Source organism: Protopterus annectens, chromosome 11.part0 (genome assembly GCF_019279795.1).
Source record: "Protopterus annectens isolate FY-2018-M chromosome 11.part0, PAN1.0, whole genome shotgun sequence".
In the NCBI taxonomy this organism is placed as follows: Eukaryota; Metazoa; Chordata; order Ceratodontiformes; family Protopteridae; genus Protopterus; species Protopterus annectens.
The window spans coordinates 1,211,698,342-1,211,719,385 of NC_056745.1; the positions used below are offsets into that span (position 1 = coordinate 1,211,698,342).

Genomic DNA, 21,044 nt, shown 5'->3' on the forward strand with positions numbered 1-21,044 from the left:
CACACACACACACACACACACACACACACACACACACACACACACACACACACACACACACACACACACACCAATAAATCAAAACCCTTGTATGCATTTTATTGTAAAATAAGCATAATTCTTTGTCTTTTTATTCTGTAACATTTTGCACAGTATGTTTATTCATTCATTTATGACACCTGCTTTAATACAAATTCACGTTTGTATAGAAGAATCTATTTATATATCCTATTCAGTTTTGTGATTGTCTGTATTTTATCTGTCATATCTTGTACACATTTTTCACATCTGTATGTATACAAACTGTTTTTATTTTATTTTACTACACAACTCTACCTTAAATTTGTTAAACTACCATGGGATGAGGCTGAAAAAATTGGAATCAATGCCCTACCCTCGTAAACAAATTTAAACATAAATAAATTAGTACATGCATACATACATATATACATACCATGCGTAAATAAATAGGATGAAGAGGAGTTGAAGCCTATGTCAGCAAGCAGCAGATTTAGGACTTGGAGTAATTTCTAGATAGACATTAGTCTATTATATGACATACAAAGAGACACAGACAGAGATGTACACTCACCCATACACACATGCAACACAAAAACACACACTACAAACAAACACATTTATGGACAATTTAGAGGACAAACTACTGAAAATTAGAATGCAGGAAAAATCATGCTCAACAGTAATTGTGTAGGCGTAAAAAAGTATTTAATATCCACACATAATAAAGGAACAAAAAACACAGTTTGTAAGCACTTTTGTCTTGTGAAATACAATACTTCATCAGACAAATTAAACCAATTAATTAAACTTTTTAAATATCCAGTTTAAAATACGTCTTCTAAAAAAATAACCAGATACAAGTAAATGAACAAACCACCATATTACCCAGTCCTTGAAAACTTAATAAAACCAAGCACCCAATTCTAACCAATGACCTATATACATAGTATATAGCATATAGCATACCTGAAGGCACTATCAAAGTGTGATTAGTTTAAATACAGCTTGGTCCAACAAAAAATATTTAACATACATTGTTATTACCTCTTTAAAGCTTTTAGCTTTAGAACACTTGCTATGGAACAGTGTTCAATCAAACCTGGATATTTTGTCACATTCAGTGCTAACTGCCAGAAGAGTTCCTCGCTTTCTAATAATATTGCCCAAGGACCTCCCCTTATGCTGCAATCAATTTTTTGTATCACAATAAATTTAAAACAATGATCTGCATACATTAAAATGTGCTTCACTAGAGCATTTGTAGTTTTTTGCCTTTTTATTTCATACATGTGCTCATATATACGTTCTTTTAACATGCCCCCCGTCTTTCCAATATAAAATATAGAGCATTACTGACATATTGCAGCATATACAACTCCTTTAGCTAAGCAATTAAATGTATCTCTCAAAACAATATTATACTCATGGATAGTTAAATTATTACATACATGAATATGTTTACGAAAACCACAGCAACCGCCTTTATGCATTCCCACATTCACAATACTTTTTTGACATATAACTGTCCGTTCTAGTATAGTTTTAATGTGATACCTTTTCTATAAACAATACTAGGCTTGCTGTCCATTTTATCCCTTAGTTCCAGATAATTTTTTATTATTTCCCAATTTTTGAATATTATATTTTTTATAAAATCACTTTCCATATTAAATGTCGTCACAAAAGAATACCCAAAACTAGCTCCAATACTGACAGTTAATACAATATCAGATGAGTTACATCTGTTCTGATCCAGGATTGGTTTGTAAAACCCTAGTTTCCTTTTTCACACTTCTTCTCTCAAAAGACAAGTGAGCTCAAGAGGATATCCTCTCTTTATCAACATGGCTGTAAGGGTCTCACATTCAGAAAGGAAATCTTCCTCCCTAGTTACCATCCTGGCAGCCCACACAAATTGTTCTTTTATAACTGTTCTTTTTGTGTGTGTGGGTGTGCACTACTATAGTGTAAAAATGAATTTGAGTAGGTGGGCTTCCTGTATATATTAGCAACATATATATTATTCATTAGGTCCTTCTCAAGAAGTACATCCAAATACACTATTTTTAAAAAATGACTCTGGGATGTAAACTTTAAAAAATCAGTACTATTATTGATGTATTCTAAAAAAAAATGTTAATTTTTTTTCTTTTCCTTTCTTCCATACTAAAAATATCATCCAAATAATGGATTTATAATTGCATGAAATCAAAGTAAGTACTATTCAGGATAAATTTCTTCTCCCAGACAACCGTTACTATATTAGCAAATAAAGAACCGCAACAGGAGACCATGGCTACTCCCTTCCTTTGCAGGTAGTTTCTTCCTGCAAACTCAAAATAATTGTTGTTCAATACTATTTAAAGAAATTGTACAAATAAATTAATCTTATGTTGCTCCATATTCTTTTCATGTAAAAATTTGCAGAACCATTGGATTCCTACCACATGCGGAATAACTGTAAACAGATCTTTAACATCAATAGTGACCAATACATCTTCACTAGTACACTGTAAATCATTAATTATTTTCAAAAAGTCCCATGAATGATTACATACCTGATTTTCTATGGCCACAAAGTGTTTAAGATGCCTGTCAAGAACTTTAGCACAAGCACTAGTAACTGAATCTTGTGAGTCCACTATCAGACGCAGTGGGGGGTCATTAATATTCTTATGTGTTTCTTGAATACCAAACATACTTAGGATAACTGGATAATTAACATTCAAATAATTATATTCATCAATTATTATACTTCCTTCAATAAATAAATCTTTTAAAAGCAACTGAATATGTTTGTATGCTCCATTTAACTCATTAATTGAAACCACACCGTACATATCATCGTTTAACATTGCAAACATTTTTTTCTTTATACATTTCATCGCACATCACCACAATACCCCCACCTTTATCCGGTTTCATTAATCTCACCTTCTGTTCCTTAATTGCATTGATTTCCTGTAGCTGTGCTTTAGTTAAATTGGGAGCCTTATTACTCATGTCATGCTTCAATAAAAATCTGAAATCAAATTCACAAAACTTCTCAAACAGTTGTATTGTTGGATGTAAAGTAAGGTTAAATATGCTTGAAATTCTCAAACTCATTATTACTTGCGGTGTGCCAAAAAAATGTTTAAAATTCAATTTTCTTCAAATCAGTTAGTAAGTGGGCAATACTATTGTGTCTAGAAGGAACAAAACTAAGTCCCATTGAAAGTGTGTCAATCAAAGTGTTAGCAATAATACAGTGAGTATAATTAAATACCTTAAAATCACCTTCCTTGTTAACCAAGATTTCATAAGTATTAGTTGACAATGGTTGCAGCTCAGTGTCCAATAAAATGTCAGTATGGGATAGATGCACCATTTCATTCATCTCATGATCAACCAGTCCTGGTGATGTGTCTGTACATAGTGGTAAATGTTCCTGTTGCTCCATTGGTTCCCTGAAGGGGGTGGATGTCCCTTGTTCATCTCCCATTGGTTCTTCTGTTGCTTCCCCTTCAACCTTTCTGACCTCCAAAGCTCTGGAAACTCTGTCTGATGTAATAAAAAAGCCAACGACACCCCTGGTTCTCCATTTACTCATGATGCATAACTTTGGCCCTGGTTCTGCTGATTACCACTCTACTGGTCCTTTTTAGGCACCAGAGCTTTCCCCTTTTGAACCCAGGTTTGTCCTCCTGGGGGCATAGGGTAAGCAGTAACATTAGCATTTTCAATCTGATCCCTTTCCAGTTTATCCAGTTTGGTGTTCCATATTTGTTGAGTTTTTGCATCAATACTGGAAAAATATGCTCATAGTCATTGTGATAAAATGTGAAGGCTGCCAGCCTAGCTAGATAGAATTTTGTAAAAATTCTAGGTCATTGTAAATATTAATATGATCCACAGGCTTGTTTTACAAATGTAAGAAAACTGTTATGTGCTGAGCTTTAAAAATGTAACCACAGTGCACGCTGCTGGAAGAAAGCAGAAATGTATATAAACTATATGCCTATGCAATGTATGTTTTCATGGTAGAAAACTGGGACATATAGAGTTAACTTGCAAACTCTAAGAAAATAAGCTGATAAAAAAAAGAATTTTATGGCTGTGTGTGATCTCAAGCTAAGAGACAGGATGTCTGGGCTAGGAGCTTCTTTCTATTCTCTTAAGACAGCGATAATTACTAGGTTTCACATATAAAGTGCCGTTTATTGCTGTGACTTCCTGGCAGTTGCAGATCACAAAGAAATGTTAAATTTTAAGTACTGTGAGCCTGGGAAACTTAAGCAAAAGTGACAAGAATGATGTAATCTGAAATGACTCAGCAGTAATGTGTATTATCAGAACTTATCTCAAGAGAAAGAGATTGCATTTTGTATTTGTCTTCAGACCTGTTAACAACTCATCAGCACTTGCTTGCTCTGTAAGTAGGATTTATATCTTAGTATTTCTCTTAGAGATAGATAGAAATAGCAAGATTAACCTATCTGTTTTCTATATTTATGTCAGACTGTCCTACAATGTTGTTTTAACGTATTTCTTGTGATTTCTGAACTCTGTATTGTCACTGTGTTGAATCAATGAGTATTGTCTTGTGTTTTCATTATTTATTATTAAATATTTTTAAACCTTTTAACTGTGGCTGTTTTGTGTAGAGATATTTAAGCTCTTAAAGTACTTGCATGCATTTGGTGATACTGTACAAGCCACTCCAATAGCCTGGCTGTTCATCACACTTACTATTTGGATAACAGTAACATTGCACAGTAGAATTGGTCACCCTTTGTAAGTGCCTTTAGAGTAGCTGATAAGAGTAGTTGCTGGCAGGTGGTACTACTGTATAGTCTGGGCAGAAGGGGACATAGCTGGAGAACCTGTGCCAGCCTTCCCCAGTAGTGTCTGTGTGTTTGTATACAACCATATCTCAAAGTGCATGTGTGTCAGCTACTTGGGCAGGGACACGAAGCACTGGTTGGACAGAGAGGGTACTGGAGGTTTTGGCTTGACTACTCGGCTGAGATCAGAACCCTATAGCTGTGCCAGTGGAGACTCTTATTGGGAAGCTGGAGAGAAACCAACCTCAGACTCACTGTGATCTCTGTGTGCTCTTAAGGGAAATTGTGCTTTACTGTGTGTGTACTTGTTATCCTCCCAGTGTGGATGCCCCTCACTGGTATGACTGGTGAGGATTCAGGCTCCTTGATTACTGGGCCAGTGCACTAGCATCACAGTCATATTTATACTGGCCAAATTCAGAGTCAGCCTTAATAGTAGAGTCAAAGCACTAGTTTCTTCAGTGAACCAGTCTATAAACAATTTGTTATGTTTCACTAAAATGTCCATGTACTCGCAACTATGTCTGTCAAAAATGTCCAACAATTCTTTATGCAAATGATATTCTGCTTCTAACCCTGTAGGATATTTCCAGGTGTGCAGTCCTTTTGGCACCCTATTAGTTCTAATACAGTCCTTCAAAAACATGTTCTCCAGTTGTAATTTTTTGAGTTTAAACAATTTATAATCCATTTGCTCCAGTTTGTCTTTAAATGTGTCAGCCAACATCTCTGAAGATACTCCAAAAGTCAAAGTATTACCCAACCTGTCCCTAAAATTAGGGATAGCACGAGGAATATTACAGTTTGCAGCTTCCATGATGGCTGGTTCATTACCGTCATAACCAGAAGCAGTCTCTACAATAATATTGTTGTTGCGTGGTATAGAAGAGTCATTGCCACCTCTATTATGTGGGGTAGAGGAGCCATTACCCCCTCAACTGTGAGACAAGGGTGCCAATACAGCCACTCTTTGCATGAGTTGTTGCAACAACATGGTCAAATCACTTATACTCAGTTGAATGTCCTCCATACCAGTTTGCGAAAATAATACTTATGAACCTGCAACAGTTTCAGAATCCATGAGGAATCCTGCTCTCAAAGAAAACAAAACCAAAAATTCAAACGAAATGACAAGATAATGCAGGAAAAATCATGCTCAATGGTAACTGTGTAGGTGTAAATATTTATTTAATATCTACACATAACAAAGGAACAAAAAACACGGTTTGTAAGCACTTTCATGTTGTAAAATACAAGACTTCATCAGACAAATTAAACCAATTAATTAAACCTTTTAAATACCCAGTTTAAAATACGTCTTCTAAAAAAATATTCAATCAGATAAAAGTAAATGAACAAACCCACCATATTACCCAATCCTTGAAAACTTAATAAAACCAACCCCCCAATTCTAACCAATAACCTACATACATGGTATATAGTATATAGCATACCTGAAGGCACTATCAAAATGCGATACGTTTAAATACAGCTTGGTCCAACAAAGGTTATTTAACATACATTGTTATTACCTCTTTAAAGCTTTTAGCTTTAGAACGCTTGCTATAGAACAGTGTTCATTCAAACCTGGATATTCTGTCACATTCGATGCTAAATGCCAGAAGAGTTCCTCTCTTTCTAATAATATTGCCGAAGGACCTCCTGTTATGCTGCAATCAATTTTTTGTATCACAATAAATTTAAAACAATGATATGCATACATTAAAATGTGCTTCACTAGACCATTTGTAAGTTTTTGCTTGTTTATTTCTTTATTTCATACATGTGTTTATATATATATATATATATATATATATATATATATATATATATATATACTTTTAACATGCACTCCATCTTTTCAATATAAAATACGGAGTATTGCTGACATATTGCAATATATGCAACTCCTTTAGATAAGAAATTAAATTTATTTCTCAAAACAATATTATACTCATGGATTGTTAAACTATTACACACATGAATATGTTTACAAAAAACATAACAACCGCATTTATGCATTCCCCCATTCACAATACTTTTTTCATGTATAAAGGGCTGTTCTAGTATAGTTTTTAACATGATACCTTTTATATAAACAATACTAGGTTTGATGTTCATTTTACCCCTTAGTTCCAGATCTCTTTTTATTTCCCAATTTTTGAATATTATATGTTTTATAAAATCACTTTTTATAGTAAATGTCATCACTAAAGAATACTCCAAACTATCTCCGTTACTGACAGTTAATACAATTTAGAGGACAACCGATTCATCTATTAATTTGTATTTAGGACATGAGATGATAATGGAGACCCCAGCATTAAAAATTAATGAGGACAGAATGAAAACATGAAGATTTCACACAGAATGTACACATCTAGGAAGAAAAGTGGGAAACCAATTGCTAAAAGACAGCAATGTTGACCATTATACCACTGTGCCACTGGCATAGGATGCTATGCTTTGTAATAAATCTGTCCTTATCATTCTGTTAGAAACAAATAATTTCCGATGTCCTGAGATAACATTATTTAGATTTACTAACAGGTTCCTGTTTAAGATTTTGGCCGTTATTTTATAATCACTTTTAATAATGCTCTAGGCATGTAAATGGTTAATTCTACAGGAGTGCTCCATTATTTATTTATTTAACATTTGTTGACCAGGAAATCCTGACTAGGATAGACCCTATTTTCAGTAGAGGCTGAGGGAAAATGCTCCAGATGCATGTCTTTGGAATGTGTATATATATATATATATATATATATATATATATATATATATATATATATATATATATATATCACACACACAATTTACCACTTTTTAACTGGGGCACTGATCAAGGTGGACTGTTTTCAGACCTTAGTGTGAAATTTCACAATAAATCTGCGAAGACCAGGGCATTGACAAAGAAGGTGAGTTTGGAATTAAATAATGCTTGGAGGACAGAAGCACCTACAGGCATCTCTTATGCATAACATTTCATGAGATGATGTCTGAAATCAGGGACGGATGTCTCTTAGGTATGTGAGGAGTGATTCCCATGTCTGGGGTACCATTACTGAAAAGCTGTGACCAATGGAGTAGAGTTTTCTGAGTAGGACTAGGGACAGAGAGGTCTGTGATCTCAGGTTGTAGGATGTTATTTTTTAGACAGCCAACTAGTGGAGAAAATTGGAGTATCTTGGTATAAAAGTTTGTTGATTAGGCAAGCTAGGAGGACTGTGCATCTGTCTGTCAGTTATTGGCAGCCAATTTGCTTTTATTATAAGTGTATACTAGGCAAACAACCACTGGGGTCTTTATAAGCCTTGCCATGCAACCCAAATGCATCCCATTAGTTATTGTGCTTTCCAGGTTATTTTAAGGGGTGTATGTTAGTTAGAGCATGATTTAATGGTTACATATATTCACCCTGGTCTGACACCTATTCTCTGATGAATATATGTAACCATTAAATCATGCTCTAACTAACATTCACCCCTTAAAATAACCTGGAAGGCACAATAACTAATGCATCCCAGACCAGGGTGAATTTCCAGTTTTTCATCCACTGGTCCAGATTGTGCTGGAATAGGGTTAGGAAAGGGCTCTGCTTCACATGGATGGGAAGCCTATTCCAGATAATGGGGATTCTCTCAGATACATACCTATCCCACCAACATGACTATTTAAGTTGCAAGCAAAGTTTGAATCCTTGGCTCTAGTAGTTGTAGTGCTGTTCATTTTGCAGATGTTCAAAAGGTTCATCAGAGTGGGATCCAAGGATGCCTTGTATGCCAGATAGGAATCTCCTCTCAGCAGTCTGTAGAAAACAGAGTATAGGAATAGGGCTTTGAGGTGATCTGACTAGGACATTGTATTTAATCCCTGTATTCTTTATTGTATTTACACCTTTTATTCTTTTTCTGAGTAAGATCTGTGACATTGTTGCATGTGCCCTGTCAGTTACAGACTATTTTGAAGGGATCTTGCAATATTATTGGGGATCATTGAAGCTGTATTCTTGGCTTTAGACAGCACATCTAACACCTGCTCTCTATTGATAGTTGCAAGGGTTATATTAGATGGTATTTTCGGGGGGGGGTACGGCTGGGGGTGACAGAAGGATAAATTTGAAGCTGAATTTGTCAGCCAGAAGATAGTGTTCTCTTTGGAGAGCAATGCTTATGAATCTACATATTTGACTGGAAAAGATTTGTAGAAGTGAGTGTTGATTCTTTGAGGCTTTGGCAGTATGCTGTTGCAGGGAACCCCTTTCCCAATGGCTAGTCTGATTTAAGGTAAGAGAAAGTATGATTTTTTGTCAAGAAAAGTAGACTGCTTTTCATTAGATTTAGTGTTGGCAATATGACTGGTCCAGCCAGATACCAAAATATTTAATGTATGGTATGGTTTCTAGGTGATCACTGAAGTCATGAATTATGGACTAGTTTTGGGAGACTATGAAGAGTTTTTGCCTTGTACAAAAGATCATGCTTTTGGATTTGTTGGTGTTTAGAACTCCTATGTGATAGCCATAGTGATAATGTGTTTAGGCCTTTTTCTAATTGTTTCTTGATAGTGGATGGGAGTGGATGGACCTGTAGGAATTAAGGAGCAGTGAATGGTCTACTAGAGCAAAGGCTTTGGTGAGGTCTATAAAGACTGCACCTGTAAGGTGTCCTTTGTCCATGCTCCAAACAATATTATCAGTTAGCCTTTAGATAGCAGTCATGATGCTTTTTCCAGACCAAAATCTATGATGGTGAGGACATAGTATGCTCTATATTGTAAGCAGAGAAAATATACATTTTCCAACATTTTCATGGGCAGGATGCAGACAGAGCTGAATTATTTTCCATCTTTTAGATTAGGGACTTTTGATGAGGGTTTAATAATGTCTGTCTCCCATATGTTGGGCATAGTGATCTTTCTGATATTTAGATTGCAAGGGTGAAGGACTGGTGAAGTGAGGATTATGAACTAGGGACGTGGGTCATTAGATCCAAGAGAAGCATCTAAATGTGATTAGTCTACAGTTTTAAGATGCTTTTGGCAGTTTTTTTAAAGTAGAAGGGAGGAGTATATTGTGGGGATGGGGAAGGGTGGTAGCTGATGAGATGATAGGGGGATTGCAGGGGAGGGGGGAGAATTCTTCAAGAAAATTACATGCATGTAGATTGCCTAATGATGTGGGGATGAAGTTAGAGTTGTGTTTTTTGTTATTAACACAATACTATTGAAGAGTTTACAAATGTGTTTTACATTGCTTTTGAGAGTGTGTCATCAATATAGAAGGAAGTTGGCCTATGCATTCCAGTAGCCTTTTTTGCTAGCTCTCTTAGTTGTACAAACTAAGATACCAAAATATTTAATGTGTGGTATGGTTTCTATGTGATCATTGAAGTCATGAATTATGGACTAGTTTTGGGGGACTATGGAGAGTTTTTGCCTTGCACAAAAGATCATGCTTTTGGATTTGTTGGTGTTTAGCACTGCTATGTGATAGCCATAGTGATAATGTGTTTAGGTCTTTTTCTAATTGTTTCTTGATAGTGGATGGGAGTGGATGGACCTGTAGATTACCACATCATCAAAGCTACATAAGGGCAAGGGTTTGAGGTATATGAGTTGGGAGAGAGCTTAAGAATAGTAAGAATAGTAGAGGGGAAAGAACTGATCATTGGGATACTTCTTTAGACAAATGTGAGAAGAGAGCAAAGGTATTCCCTGTTTGGACTTTGGAATGTCTATCTGTAAAGAAATGGTAAAACCAAGGAGGTAATCTTAGCTTCTTCCTGATCTAAGGAAAGAATTAAGGAGCAGTGAATGATCTACTAGATTAAATGCTTTGGTGAGGTCTATAAAGACTGCAGCTGTAAGGTGTCCTTTGTCCATACTCCAAACAATATTATCAGTTAGCCTTTAGATAGCAGTCATAATGCTTTTTCCAGACCAAAACCTATGATGGTGAGAACAGAGTATGCTCTATATTTTAATGTGATTTGTAAGCAGAGAAAATATACATTTTCCAACATTTTCCTAGCATGGGCAGGATGCAGACTGAGCTGAATTATTTTCCATCTTTTAGATTAGGGATGCTTGATAAGGGTTTAATAATGTCTGTCTTCCATATGTTGGGCATAGTAATCTTTCTGATATTTAGGTTGCAAGGGTGGAGGACTGGTGAAGTAATGTGTCTTTACAGAGAATTATGAACTAGGGAAGTGGGTCATTAGACCCAACAGAAGCATCTACATGTGATTAGCCTACAGTTTTAAGATGCTTTTGGCAGTTTTTTAAAGTAGAAGGGAGGAGTATATTGTGGGGATGGGGAATGGTGGTAGCTGATGAGATGATAGGGGGATTGCAGGGGGAGGGAGGAGAATTCTTCAAGAAAATTATATGCATGTAGAGGGCCTAATGATGTGGGGATGAAGTTAGATTTGTGTTTTTTGTTATTAACACATGATACTATTGAAGAGTTTACAAATTTGTTTTACATTGCTTTTGAGGGTGTGTCATCAATATAGAAGGAAGTTGACCTATGCATTCCAGTAGCCTTTTTTGCTAGCTCTCTTAGTTGTACAAACTGTTGGCAGTTTTCTGAGGATGGATTTTGCTTCTTGGTGGACCAAGCTTTATCCCTGGATTTGTAGAAGGATTTAAGTCCTGGAGATAGCCATTTGTTAGTATTACTCTTAAAGAGTCTGTTACTTCTCAGGTAGTGTTCGTTTTAGAGCTAGAGTAGCTTCCGGATGACTGGCATGGGTACAGTCCCTGGATCAGTTTGGGAAAAGATAGTGGATTAGGAAGTATTATTTAAGTCATTTAGTAGCAATGTAATTTTGTAAAGGGATTTGGGATTGAAGGTGTTTAAGTTAGGTTGGGAGTTTAGTTTGAGAATGTAATGGGGCAGTGGACACTAAAGGATGGGGGAAGAATATTAATGTTGATGATTTTGTTTGACATTTGTGATTAAAAAGTCAAAGAGAGACATGGATGCCAAGAAATTCACCTCAAAAGCAAAGCTTTTGTTAAGCACCCTTAAGCACTGTTACGTTTCAATCTTGTGCTAGGGATGTGCTTTAAAAAATTATCTTTTTCACAATTTTGGAGAGTAATTATGATGCTCTATGCATTGCACATTCTGTACTCATTTGTCACATAGTTAGACTTCCTTCCAGATTTCATGCTAATACTTGACCGGATAGCAATTCAGTCAAGTGGCAGCAGTAATGTCAGTGCTATTTTATTTCTTTGTATATTAATATTGACTGCATTGTCCATTACAAGTCCCATCCGGTTGCTGCTGGGGGAGAATTGGTCAGGCACAGTATCAGTTCACCTGTATGATCTTTCAAACAGGAGATCCTCACAAACAATCCATTGCTCACATTCTAAAGTATTTTTATCTATCTTCTTTATTGAAATCAAGGACAGAAAAATCACATCCACTTACCTTTCCATCTAATCTACTAAAAGCACTTTTTTGATTTTAAAGATTCACATAACCACTTTTTGTTGTGAATTCATCATAACTTTGTATCCCGCTATTTCAACTGCGGTGGTGGTGCTGCGGTAGCATTGTCACCTCACAGTAACACGTTGTCTTGTTTGATTCTCAGCTAAAGCATCTTCTGTGTGCAGACATGCATGAATGGGCGTACCTTCGTTGAAGGTTGTGCATCAGAGCTGGCAACTCGGCACATAAAAAAAATCTACTGCCAATCATTAGCGGACCGGAGTTCTGCTGTGGCGACCCCTAACCGGTAAAGGCCGAAAGACACAACTACAACAACAACTTGTCTTCCTTGTCACATATTTCCATGTAACTACATATTATTTTATATTAATGAAACTAATTTTTATAAATGCTGTAAACGTAGTCAACAAACAATTTAAAACTATGCCTTTCTAATGGGCTGGACAGTCAGCAGTACTGCATTGTGGACTACCATAAAAAGTCTAGATACATTGTTATCATGCAGTAGACTTGTGTAATGTTCAACAAATGACCAATTAGTCTGAAATCCAGAGTATCAAAAATCTTTGAGATTACTCTAAAAAAAGAATAATGAAGAAGAAATTACCAACTACCTATTGCTATTAGGCCTGACAATACCTCATCAAACATTAGTCTAGGAGATGTGTTTACTCCATTTCAACACTCAATCTACTCGGATTTTGTTTGGACTTCTAAAATTCTCTATGCTCTGGCCTACTTGTCAGTGCCATCTTCATGGCTGATATAGAATGTATCTGATATAAATCTGTACAAGAGTATTTTAAACAAATTAGCTTCCGTAACAGTGGTTGCTTCTTGCACCAGATGGACCAGCAGCAGGCTAACAGAATTATCTTAATGGATCATACTAAGAGGAATTCACTGTTTTCATATCAGTAAAAATATCAGCTTTAGGAAAAACACACTAGTCATGCCTCTACAGTAGGCTCTGGCCTGGCAGTGTTGCAGTACTGTAAGTATAGCACTTATGGATGCCCTGGTTGAAGCAAATGAAAGACTTATAGTATGAGATTAGAGGAGATTTTCCTGCTGTATGAATACAAACTAAGGGTCCTCTGCTCCCTTTATTTCCTTTATAACTTCTGGAAAAAATTGGAACCTTGGAGACGCCTACAAACATCTCAAAAGCTTTCTGTTCATGGCACCTTTTTCTTGTTCATTACAAATGAATTCCATCATGATATCAGGGAATATCAGAAATTTGGAATACACATTTAACATAAAAAATTTATTATCTGTTTTACCAACTGGGTTTTGAATCTTCAGTACAAGAACACAATGTACACTGTTCAGGAAAACAGCATCAATGTCTTTAAATAAGAACCAAGAAACACTAAGAGTTGACTGATGCTGGACATTTACTATAACAAATGATCAGTTATTCAGTACTAAAACCATCACAAGCAGCAACATTCGTGTAATAAAAAACACTTACCACAGCTAGAGTTACCCCAGGGTAACAGATGATGAAGGCACTCTCGAATTCTTCATTTGGAAGTAGCTGTATAACTGCCATACTGAACAGGGTTAAGGTCGCCAGGAAATCTGACAGCAGCAGTAATATAAGTGGTCTAAACTATAATGTAAAACAAAAGAAAAAAACATTATTTTACAATTTGGTGACTGGGTTTGACAGAATTCAGACATATGCCTCTCTGTTGTTTAGGGAGTAATGTCGTAAGGGGAAGTGCAGTAAAGAACACAAGTAATCAATGTACAGCAATGTAAAGTATAAGTATAATAAGCACTAATTTATAGCTATTTCAAGCATATTCTGATCATAAGAAATGCAGTTTCCTTAATAGCAGACTTATTTGTACAGGGGCTCCTGCATGTGGTCATTGGTTAGGTAGTTAGTATAAGGTTAAAAGTTGGTTAGGTGAGAGGTAGGATGGAGGGAAGTGAGGTAAAAGAGATAAGGAACGGTAAAGGAGGGGTTGGGAATGTGTGTGTGTGTGTGTGTGTGTGTGTGTGTGTGTGTGTGTGTGTGTGTGTGTGTGTGTGTGTGTGTGTGTGGTTTCATCCTTCTTCCCTGTACATGTTATGATAGCTTTACCCCATTCCCATGATTAAAAACTGAATAAATTGTTAAGCATCTTGTGGTAGAGTAGCACTCAATTAGGGTGTATTTTTTCCCAGTATTGGAGTACAATCACTGTGCTCCATGCACAACATAGAGGATTATGATTGGGTCACTGATCATAACTCACTTGTTGTGTGTTCAACTTAAGTATGTAACTCAAGAGTTAAATTTAGCATCCATGTTGAGAATACAGAGTATGTAGTTCCGATCAGAGATCCAGTCATAGTTCTTTGTAGTGCATGGAGATTTATCTTTTCCATGTTCTACAAATTAGTCCAAAGTAAGGTTAAAACAATGCAATGTTTTGTACTGGCTTTGAATGCTGGTAAGGCAAAAAGCATTGTTGAAGTGGCTGATGTTCTTATGTATTTCCTGTAAAGGAAGCATTTGTAACCAAAGTACTTTGTCTACTTTGTAGACTGAAGGCAGAAATGAGAGTTGAAATAAAGCCATTTCTTGTCCTGCTGCTCTTTACTGGTCAGTACTGTTTGCTTTCAGTCTAGACCCGACCTTAACAACTCCTAGGGGTTGATTAACAATTGTTATGCACCTTTCTAAGTGTTGTTAAGGACAGGTTTTGCTCTATAGCAGTGCTGAACCAGGATGTAATTTGACCATTTCTTGAGCATAATCAAGGCACTCCATTCACTACAACTAAATTATTTACAGAAGAGCAAGAAAAGATAAAATGTCAATGATGTAGAAATTATTGTGGGACTACAGCTGCCATGAAACAGTAAATTCAAACATGCTAATGGTTAATATGTTATGTACAGAAATAACAGTACTTAACTTTATTTACATTATATTGACCAGGTTAGTCCGTCTAGACCAATGGCCTCTTTTCAGGGGAGACATGACATGGTGTTCATATTGATGTTTTAGAATGTTGCTGTTTTGTGTCTGTTGAGTATAGAAACCAGTAGATTTATTGCCTTTAGCTTTTTTATTTAAGTAGGTTTTGATTTGTTTTGCAAAGAATGACAGATTTTCTACTGCAGGGGATATGAGAAGGGATAGTGTTCTGTGTTCTATATCCCAAATTATTGAAGACTTCATTCCCCTGGATAATGTCTGCTGTGGAAAAGGGAGCTTTAATTGACAGTGTGTTAAATATTTTAATTACATGTTAAGGATATGCCGAGAACTAATATCCTGTATTGCTTTAACTGGTTACTGTTATGATTTAATTTCTTGCACACAAAATGATATGCTGGGGTTGCCATAATGATGTGATATTTTTTAAGCCAGTGTCTTTTCAGTTTATACACACATAATGTGAAATCATATTGCCCTTCTATTTCTTTCAGTGCCATTTCTCCATTGGTATATAATAGGATTGATCTGAATTAATGTTTTCTTTTAGTGTCTCTGAAATGTATGTCATATTCTGTTTGATTTTGTTTAATTACAATGTCCATTACAGACTTCTAAGGCTTCATTCTTATTGTATCTATAAAGAAAAGTCACTTTGTTTTTTTTGTAAAGGTTCCATTTTTGTTAATTGCTGTTAACCTACCTCATTAAGTGTCATACCCAAAAGTTTCAAATTTCTTGTCTCTAATTCCAGGGCTGTCACTCTGCATTTGCTTGATTTTACTGGGAAAGATGAGCTTTAAACATTTAGCCCAAATCATTGCATATAATGTTATCTCACATTCAGTTAAGAAATACTGGTTAATAATGATTGACCTGTGTAGTGATTTTGCCTAGTTTGGATAGAATGATAGTCTTTAAAGTCTTGGCTGGTAGGAAAAGGTTGCCACTTCAGGCTGTTCCTTGCATCAGTTTCAGTTAAATGCTCAAAATGGAGTGAGAAAGAAGTTTGTATACTTCTACTGTGAGGCCATCTGGGCATGAGGCCTTGCCACCAGGCACATATTTGAGAGACATCTCAGATATGATTCTAAGATCAAGGAGAAATTAGGTGATATCCTGCAAATGTTTGGGCAAATTTAAAGTCAGCAAAAATCTGTGTGTACTTTCAGGATCTGGGATGTACTTATCAACATATGAAGAATACAGACTGTTGTAAAAGCCATAAAATGCCCCATTAATTTATTTCAGGTTAACAATCTTGCTCCTGTTTTCTTGGAAGAGACATGTATGACAACCTATATTCTCTGTGTCTTCAACATGTCTGCCAAAAAGGGTCTGAGCTTCTTTTAAAGGCCTTGACAGAAGGGTGACTCTGTCCAAGTACAGTTATGACTTAGACCTTTCTCTATTACTAAGGTTCTCTTCAAATATCTGTTTTCATGTAGCACTTGTTTCTTTGCATAAACTGACATAAATGGAATTTATGTTCAACCTTGATTTCCACATGTTTAATCTTTTGAACTTATTTGGTATGCAGCACAATTTAAGTTTCAGTGAAGCATGCCTGCCATTTCAGATTTTAAAGATTCCCAACAAACAAATGTATGTGTGCAACCAGAACAGTTACTCACTAAGTAGTTACAAGTAGATCCCGAATCAATTGTCTAGTGTCTGAGTCTTTGAAAACCAATAGGACTGTCCTCCAGACACGCATTGACTTTTGTTCCATAAACAAAATTACCAGAAGCTCAGTGCCTTCATGATCTATTTATCATTTATTATACATAGTATCTGCCTATTTAATTAAAAAAATACTACAATGTATAAAATACAATGACTTTTGCACCAGATAAGCTTTCAGAAGAACACAAAAAAACTAGCAGCTGAAGCAAGCATACTTCCATTGTGATATTCATAAAAAGATCAATAACTGAAAAATACACACCAGCAATCTGTAAACAGGCCTTCATCACACCCCTACATATATTTGGAACCTCAGCAAAGAAAGCAAATTTCCAGTCTATTACTATACTATCCAATTTAACCAAGATATTAGAAAAATGTATCTGTAAATAAACTCCCTGGCCATCTAATACATAACAACCTGTTATCCCCCACTCAGTATCCATCCAGACCTGAACACGGTACCTAAACAGCCCTTATGACTTTTCAAAAGATAATAAGTCAGCAAAGGTCACTTGGTGGTGGCTCCATTCTTGGGCCAGTCCATAGCATCCAACACAGTATCACATTATCTATTAATAGCAAAATTAACTACTCTAGATATCAATTCCTTTCAATAGATTATCAACGACCTACAAAACAGATCTCACACTGTGAAATGGCAACACTCATACTTCATTTTTAATTTAATCAATATAGGTGTTTCACAAGGATCCAAATTAGGTCTCTTTCTATTTAATATATTCATAAATGATATCCACAATACTATATCAGACTCTTCTTGATAACAGTCAGCAGACAATTGCACTGTCATTTGTACAGCTATAACACTTAACCAAATTCAAATTACAACCCAATAAACACTTCACAACACTAAGACATATCTATATGACTCCCGGTTAATGTTTAATGCCATAAAAAGCCAAATTCATCCAGATTACACCTACACAAAGTCTTACAATTTCTTCCAGATCCCTACAAAAACAATACTACCATTAAATAAGTATCACACACAAAGCTACTAAAAATACCAAAACTGAAAATGCAAATAAAATATTGACTACGCAATATGCAAAATAAACAAGAAAATTGACATTCTGTTCAATGTAAAACCCTACTTATCTGAATATTTTATTTATTTTATCTGTCTATTGTCTTTGTTAACCAGGACAGTTGAACTTGGCTATAAAAAGCCCATATTCAGTGCAGGCCAAGGAAGAAAAGCTTCATAAACAGAGTAAAATATTTAGGTACATACAAGTAACAGATAACAATGAACAGAAATAAAAGCAATATTTAGATACAGACAAGTAAAACAGATAACAATAGTGAGAAATAAGTACAAGTATTGTAAGCTGGTGCTACATGGAAAGTATAAATCAAATATGAAAGGATTTGCTTCGGCACATATAAGAACTTGGGCATATTTGAAAACGAGCATTACATGCAATATGATCAGAAGAATACAGTCAGGAATTTACATGTAATACTTAGGATACATTATAAAATAGTGGGCCTGATACTGAAAGAATTGCTCTCAGTGTAAGGATAAGAGCAGGTCTTTTGGAATTTGGTCCCTGTAGTAAGCCTGTTTATAGACAGGCCTTACACGAAGTAAGTCACTTACAATGAGAGCAAGTCTTTTGGAATCTGGGCCAGTGTGAAAAGATTTAACCGTGCACTTGGAAGTAGAGGAGAACTATTCCAGTTTGAGTGAAGTTGATAAGAGTTTAATAGTTAATAAAGAGTTAAGTCAGCAGTAGGAGAAGTATAAAACATGGTTAATTTTAGGAGGAAAGGTACATGTGAGGTGAGAAGAAAAAAACATGGAGATTGAAAGAAAAGAAAAATGTTAAGTGAATAGAAGGAGGAGGAGTATAAGGGAAGAAAATGGAGATAGATAAGATAAATCTTGATAATTGGGATAATACTCCCAAAGGTGAAGAAAAGAATAAACATAGTATTTAGATTTGTAAGAATAGGGGAATGCAAAAAAAAGTGTCGAGAGGAGGTATGGGATTATAGAAGAATCAGTGAGGAAAGGTTTAGCATGGTAGAGCAGTCCACATTTTTGGTGCGTTTTTTTTTTTACGACTTGGCTAATAGGTTGGTTAAACTTTAGATTATCATCTATAGTGACACCAAGCAATTTTGCATGGGTGGCTGTTTCTATTGTGATGTTGTTAGCTGAGAGAATGTTGAACTATTGTTTCTGTGCTAATATATGTTTTGGTATAAAAAGCATTAGTTTGGTTTTCTTAGCATTTAATTGTAAATTAGAGCTTTGCAGCCATGACTTAGTGGAAGAATAGAATTATTGGGTCATTTAAACCATCTGTGGAAGATTAGGAGCTACACATATAACACTAGCATCATCTGCAAACTGAACAACAGTTGCATGGTGGCTATGTGGAGATTACTGGCTAGAATTGATCCCTGAGCTACTCCAACAGAAACGGATAGGAGAGGGGAATGTTTTTGTTTCAGTTTTACTGTCTGTACCCTGTTGGATGGGTAGCTGTGAAACCATGAGAGTGCTGATCAGGAAAGACCTATGGAGGTGTGTTTGTAGAGCAGTTTTTGCTAGGAGACTGTGTCAAATGCCTTAGACATATACAGGAAGAGAGAGCGAGAAGACCAAGTTAATTACATTCTTATTCAGATTTATGGTATTAATGAAGTAGAGAAGAGCTGTGGTGTTATGATAATGTCAAAATCCATGCTGGGGTAGTGGATAGCATATTGTTCTTGGTAAAGTTATCAAGGAGTTGAGAATGAATGCATTTTTCTAAAATTTTTGATAGGGGTGATAAAATAGCAATGGGCTGGTAGTTGGAGAACTCAGTAGAGGTGCTGTCTTTATGAAGCAGGATTATGACAGATTTCTTCCAGGCAAAGGTGACACCGTTTTCTGTAATTGAGTGGTTTATCAGTATTGAGATAGGATAGACAAGAGCACCAGCAGCAATTGTAAGAAATTCATATGGAAGATTGTCAACTGCTAGGGCTGTAGTTTTCAGGTTTTGGAGGCATTTTGTGATAGTTAAAATAGAGATAGGTTGAAAGGAAAAGATATTTGTTGGTTGTCTTGAATGGGAAGAACAGTGAGAGTGGAGGTAGAGATATCCTTGAGTAAGGAAAAGACTGAGTGAAAAAGGTGTTGAATTGTGTAGGTATAGATTCTGAAGTGTTAGTGGTGTTTGGTGATGGTACAGTGGTTTGGTTGGAGGGTAAACAATATATTCATAGTTGACAAGAACTATTGGGCTTGTCACAAAAGGAAATACTGCCAGGCCAGCTATCTGGAATTTTTTTAAATAATTATATGTAATTTGTGAATATTAGTATGATTTATATAGAAGTGTGACAGAAGGATATACTGCCAGCACAGCTATCTGGAATTTTGTAAATATTTATATGTCATTTGTGAATATTAGCAGGATGCAATTGCTTGTGTCACCACTATATTAGAGCTATATGATGTCTGTATATCAAGCTGTTGGTACAGACGTGTGTGTGTAAAGTACTGAGCTTAAGAATGTGTCCACAGTGCACCCTACTGGGAAAGAACAGAAATGTATAGAAACTATTGTACCTGTGTAAATGTATATGTTTTAACAGCAGGAACTAGAACAATGAGGTTTAACTCGCAAAACTTCAAGAAAATAAGTGAAATTAAATTGTTTTATAATTGTGCTATAAAAGTTAGTTTTAATGCAGCAAGGAGACAGGATGTCTAGAACTAGGAAACCTTCTGTATTGTATTGTAAGTATTTTATTGTTTTATACCTTCTAGTAGCTATACACATCTGAAGCCTATGTATTTTCACAGGGAGATGCTAGATGCTGCATCAATGGGGGTTGTTTGTGAGCCTGGGAACTGAAGTCAGGTGACAAAAAGTGATGTCATGCTGCAGGTATCCCAGCAGCAACATCTGAGATATTAATTTAAGAACTCTCTGACAGAGAGAGAGAGAGAGAGAGAGAGAGAGAGAAGGGCATTTTGTATTTGTCTTTGACCTGACAACATCCACTCATCACCTTTGCCCTTTCCTTGCTGTAAGTAAGTTAACTAGGGTACAGCAATTTCTCTTAG

At 35.8% G+C, this 21,044-nt stretch overlaps 1 protein-coding gene across 3 annotated transcripts in view; it reads right to left on the minus strand.

The window, feature by feature from the left end:
- Nucleotides 1-21,044, minus strand: part of LOC122815790 (transmembrane protein 116-like) — a 520,221-nt gene that overhangs the window by 227,762 nt on the left and 271,415 nt on the right. For all 3 annotated transcript variants that reach the window (XM_044088571.1, XM_044088569.1, XM_044088572.1), the window contains one exon: nucleotides 13,799-13,939. In XM_044088571.1, coding sequence (XP_043944506.1) covers nucleotides 13,799-13,939 — 141 coding nt within the window. The remainder of the gene's footprint in view (nucleotides 1-13,798; nucleotides 13,940-21,044) is intronic.